Here is a 6,207-nt window from a genome sequence, read left to right as displayed (position 1 = left end):
AAATATTGCTATTTGTGATAATACAGATGGAACAGGAGGGAATTTGCTAAGTGAAATAAGTCAGCAATAGACAAATACAGGATGATTTCACTTATATGTGAAATATAGAGAAACAAACAAAGGAACACTACTCAGTGATCAAAAAGATAAATGTATGCCATGTGCAGCAACGGATGGAGCTGGAAAAGATTGTACTAAGCAAAATAAGTCAGAAAGAAAAAGTTAAATATTGGATGGTTTTACTTACATTTGGAATATGGAGAAACTGAACAGAAGAAGGTCAAGAGAAAGACAAAACTTACAAACTGACCATACATCTGAGGCATACTGTCAGGAAGGGGAAGAGAAAAGGAACAAAATAGGGGAGGGAAAGCACAAGGGACTATAGTGATAGTTCATTGGTGATAGGTGTTGGATAACTGTGGGGACAACTCCTGAAGCAAGACACCAACTACTGTACAAAAATGAACAAATAATTTATGAAAATAAATAAATTTTGAGGGCGTGGACAGACAAAACTAATCCAAAACAAATTCTAGAAATTTGACTTTAGAATTGAGGTTACCAGAGAGGGAATGTGGGTCAAGAGTAACGTGGAGAGTCTCATGAACTGTGTTGAGACTAGGTGCCTTGTGGTGGGTATGGTATGCTAATGCACACCTGAAGTGAATCTATACTTCTGATTCATATGCCATGTTATAAACCAATGTTACCTCAATAAAAATATCATCAATAAAACAATCAGACTATCAAAAATAAATTGCACAAGAAAATAATAAATTTCAAAGAATTTATATTTTACCTGTTCTATTACTAATACAATGAAATTATACATGAATCACAAAAATTAATTTAAAATGCATGCCTTGAAATGGAAAAGCCCATGCCTAATAGCTTATGTCAGAAGAAAACTGCAGGGCCCTCCCTGGTGGCACAGAGGGTTAAAGCACAGTGCTAAGAAGCTAAAGCCAATTCAGCATGAATTGGATCCTCACTCCGGAGGTGACCCACATGGCGCGGCAGCACGGCAGCCCTCTCCTGACTGGCCCGCGGCTCCCCTCAGCAGTGTACTTCATCTATCTGCCTGTTCTGCTCCCCACTCTTTTTCCATGAAACCTCTCACCACCCCTGTACCTCTGGCCTGTTCCCCAGTTCTGTATGCATAAATAAATAAATCTTTTTTTTTTTTAAAAAAAAAGAAAGAAAATTACAATGAAATCTTAAAGAAAGCAAAGTAAGAAGATCATAACTTAGAAAGTAAATTAAAGATCATGTTGTTTGCAGCAGTATGAAAGGAGCTGTACTTACTAGGTGAAGTAACTCAGAAAGAGAAAAATACTGAATGATGTCACTGAAACACAGAAGGGTCAAGTAAAGACAAGTTTAAATACTAGACATTGAATACTGACTATAGAACTAAAGCAGCTAGAGGTGGTTGGAGAAGGGATAAGAACACATTGGGAAATAAGCACAATGGACTGTGCTTTGGTGAATTGGGGATTTGGTGAGCGGTGCACTACTGTGGCAGTACCTGATGGGTGTATCCTAACTTACCTCAATTTAAAATAAATTAATTACAAAATAAGATTTGCCTAATAGGTAACAAACATTAAAAGGTAAGCAAAACTAAAGTTATGTCTTTGAAGGTTAATAAAAAAGATAAATCTTTAACAAAGACTGATGAAGAAAAAGAGGAATGGTATATAAGCAATATCAGGAGTTTAAAAAATGGTTGAAGTTATTTAGGACATGATTTTATTTTTTAAATTATGAGTTTTTATAAAAAAACTTATTTCAGTAACTTTGACATAGAAGAGATTTTATAGAAAAAGTATAATTTACCATATCTGCCTTGAAGAGAAATGAAAAGGAAGTCTGAAGAAATCAGTAACAGTTTCTCCATGCTACCTCTTTATCTCCAAGATGCTGGAAAAGTGGGAATACTTTTACAGATGAACTCAAATACATTCCTAAAGTCCAAATAATTTGTAACATATACAAACTATTTAGAAAGTAAAGCAGGAAAAGTGACTGAATCAATTCTTTTCTTTTTAAAAAATTTATTTAGTTATGCACCCAAGAACTGGGGAACAGGTCAGAGGTGGAAGGGATGGGGGCTGAGAGGTTTCCCCAGAGACAGACTGAAGAGCAGAACAGGTAGATGTATTGAAATACACTGCTGAGGAGAGCAGCAGGTGAGCCAGGTCTGCCACACCATGTGGGTCACCGCCTGGCTGGGAACAGAACTCTTGCTGCAGTGGCTGCAGAGAGCTTCATAGTGCTGTGCTTTAACCAGTTGCACCACCAGGGAGAGCCCTGAATCTATTCTTTTCTAATGCTAGGATAATCTCTATATCAAAACTGGACAGGAACAAGGAAAAGCACTGTAAACCAATTTCACTTAACAGTCTTCACATGTCTGTTGGCCATCTGTTTAACTTCTCTGGTGAAATGTCTGTTTAGATTCTCTACCCATTTTTTAATCAGGTTGTATGTTAATTTGTTGTTGAATTGTACATATATGAGTATATATATGAATTGAATTATTTATATACTTTGGAGATAGCCCCTTTTTTAATAGATAGTTTATGAATCTCTTCTCCTCACCCAGTAGTCTGCCTTTTCATTTTAATGATGGTTTCTTTGACTGTGCAGAATCAAAAGATATAGTTCCAATTATTTTATTTCCCTCTTTTTTCTCTTGCTTTTAGAGATGGATCCACAAAGACATCACTAAGACTTATATCAAAGAGCTTATCACCTGTGTTTTCTTTTATGCATTTTATGGTTTCAGATATCAGATCTAGACTTTGATCCATTTTGAGTTGATTTTAGTGAATGGTATAAGACAGTAGGCTAATTTTATTCTTTAAATGTGGCTGTCCAGTTTCCCCTGCATCATTTTTAGGAATACCTTCCTTTTCTCCATTGTATGCCTTTGAATTCTTTACCATAAATTAGTTGTTCATAAATGTGTGGTCTTATATCTAGGTTCTCAACTCTATTCCACTGATCTATGTGGCTGTTTTTATCCCTGCATAATACTGTTTTGATTGCTATATCTTTGTAGTATAGTTTGAAGTCAGTAAACATGATAACTTCATTTTTGTTCTTTTTTCCTCAGGATTGTTTAGGTTATTTGAAGTCTCATTATTTCATACAGATTTTAGGATTTTTTTGTTCTATATGTTTACACTTATATTTTAATAAACAATTTTTGGATAAAGAAAAGCAAGACACCAGGCAATTCATAATGTCAACAATTTTTCTTTTTAATGACTTGCTAAAATAATGAATGGAAAAATATACATACATAGAAATTCACAGACTTGCATATACAGATGAATATTGAGTTGCTGTATCACTGACCTAAATACATTGAGCAACATTGATATTGCGGGTGTGTTTTCCAAAACAATTTAAAAAAGAAACTCTCTATATAAAATTTATTTCACTTGACATTATAGCTTCATATTTGCAAATTTTGGTGAATTTTAAATCTGTTTAAAATACTAATTTTAGTTTATGAAAATGCAGTTTAGTTCTGGCCTTCAAATTAAAAGCAGATTTTCAAAGTACACGGATATCTCTTTGGACTTTCAAAAGTTTTAAAGAATAGAGGAACATTCTTATTGTGTATGAAGGGTACCTGTATTGCAAGATTATTTAGCACTTTGAAATTCCCTTTCCATTAAATGTCACTAGCAAGCTGAAAATCACTTGAACAAGTGACCTCTCACATAAATTTCTGAAATATCTCCTAGGGGGCAGTATTGCTCTCATTGAGAATCACTGGTTTAAGATTCTGAATATGATTGTCATGGATAAACTCTCTTTCCAAGTCATTATTGCTATTTGGATTGAAAATACATTTCCTTACTAAACATCACATATTCAAAGACTAAGCCCATATCTTCAAAACTGACTAAACTCTTCAACTCAGCATGGTGAGACCGTGCATACAGCCTCTATAGTATAGTTTTGTATGAAAAGTAGAACTCTTCAGTTTGTCATTTGAGAAACTCATACTTCAGTATCATATCAAGTTGAACATTCTTATGTTCTGAAATATGATAAGCAGAGAGTTCAGATGATTAAAATGGTCATAAAACCAGAAGCACTGAAGAAATTAGCAGATTTAGCACATCACGTAATCAGGTCTGGATTTATGCAATTGACTGAAATCTCTTACAATTCACATATAATGCAAAAATTATTAATTTGGGTATTATCTTCATAATATGCTAGGTTTTGTTGACTATGCAATAAAATTACAAGAATTTTTTTTAGCTGATGTAATTTACAACTCTACCTTCAAATGTTGACTTGCATATCCAATTGCCTGTGTCATATGTACTTGAATATTTACTGGGTATCACAAATGTACCACTTCAAAAATTAATGTGTGCTTTTTTTTTCTCTCACAAACTTTTCCTCTGGTGTCATTTCAGTAAACGATACTGCCATTTGAAAAGTTGGTTAGACAAGACATCTTGGGAGTCATTCTTTACTGTTCCCTTTCTCCTATATCTAAAGCCAATGCTTTTGATAATACCATAGACTCTACTGCAAAATGGATCATAGTTTGATCAGTTTACATCATTTTCGTATGATTCACCTGAGTCAAAGCTAGTATTGTATCTTACAAGAGAAACTACAATAGCTTCATAACTACTCTCCCTGGTTTTATGTTTCTTTCACACCATCATGGTTGATTCAAGTCAGTTGACTATAAGTCATTTGCCAATGAATTCCCATTACATTTCAAACAAAATTTGAAGTTTTATCATTTCCTGTCTTTCTGATTTCATTTTTTAACTATTGTCTTTTCCACATATCCCACGCCAGCCATAGTGGTCTTATATCAGCTAGAAAATATGTAAGCATGCTTCTACCCCTGGAATTCTTTGTTTGCTGTTCCCTGAATCTTACAGTTCCCAAGCTCCGTATTTCCATAACTTTCTTTCTATATCTGGATTTCTGTTCAAATGTCACCCTTCAAAGAAGTCTTCCCAACTGTCCTATGTAAAATAGTACTTCACAACCACTCTTCCTATACTTTTTTATTTTTCCCCAGTTGGCATTATATCTTTGCTTACTGTCTATCTCCTCCACTGAATGTAAACCCCATGACTGTAAACACATGAATGAACTACAAAAGGCATTGATGAGCTACTTTTTACATACACTACTGAATGATTTTGATTGCATTTTAAGTAAAAAAAAAACAAATTTTTTCGTTCTTTAAAATGATATAACCTGATATTCTAAGACTTATTTTCTCTCAATTCCCAATATAATTAAATGAATGGTATAAATGAAGGATGATGTTGGTATGGAGGGAACAATAAAATAAATAACAAGTGATCCTAAAAGCATGCTGACTGTTGATAATATTTGATTTACTATTGATGTGTCTAAATTGTAGGATAAACAATCTGATTATTGATTTTTTGGACGAACCACCTCTTGGGTTGAATTTTGCATAATATTTTTTAATTTAAAAATAAATATATTAAATATTAAATGTTTAATTGCTATAGTTTTGCTTTTTTATTTTAGGAAATGATTTGCAGCTGAGTGAATCAGGAAGTGACAGTGATGACTGAAGAAAAATTCTGCTATAAATATAAATCTTAACAAGACATAATTTGTTATATTATAAAATAAAAATCCTTAAGACAGTGTGAAATGTTTCATTTTTTTTTTCAGTTTTATTGACAAATAATTGGCACACATTACTGTATAAGTTTAAGGCATGCAACATGATGATTTGATAGACATATATTGTGAAATGATTACTACAATAAATTCAGCTAACACTATCATCTATAGATATAGTAAAAAAAAAAAGAAAAAAGGAAAATTTTCTACTAATGATAAGAACTCTACGGATTCACTCTGTTAACTTTCCTGTCTATTAGACAGCTATGTTGACTGTAGGCATATTGTATATCATATCCATATTTATTTTATCTTATAATTAGTAGGCTGTATCTTTTGACCATCTTCCTTCTAGTTCCCTCTCCCACTACCTTCAGCCTCTGGTAACCACAAGTTTAATTTCATTTTCTAAGATTTCGAGTTTTTGGAGTTGGTTTTCTTTTTTAGTTTAAAAAAGATAGCATCTTCGGAGAAGGCTTTCGACAAGGTTCAACACCCATTTATGTTTAAGGCCCTTGAAGTCCTCGGAATAGAAGGAACATA

The 6,207-nt window shown here is 33.3% G+C and overlaps 1 protein-coding gene across 1 annotated transcript in view; it reads left to right on the top strand.

The window, feature by feature from the left end:
* EAF2 (ELL associated factor 2) overlaps positions 1-5,683 on the top strand; it is a 27,386-nt gene extending 21,703 nt beyond the window's left edge. Inside the window, exon 6 of the mRNA XM_004675444.2 lies at positions 5,563-5,683. Coding sequence (XP_004675501.1) covers positions 5,563-5,609 — 47 coding nt within the window. The 3' untranslated portion in view covers positions 5,610-5,683. The remainder of the gene's footprint in view (positions 1-5,562) is intronic.
* The last annotated feature ends 524 nt before the right edge of the window (positions 5,684-6,207 follow it).

This window comes from Condylura cristata, unplaced genomic scaffold (assembly GCF_000260355.1).
Source record: "Condylura cristata isolate star-nosed mole 26May11 unplaced genomic scaffold, ConCri1.0 scaffold00003, whole genome shotgun sequence".
Classification (NCBI taxonomy): domain Eukaryota; kingdom Metazoa; phylum Chordata; class Mammalia; order Eulipotyphla; family Talpidae; genus Condylura; species Condylura cristata.
The sequence above is the reverse complement of the archived record's forward strand: the minus strand, read 5'-3'. Positions and strand labels throughout refer to the sequence as shown.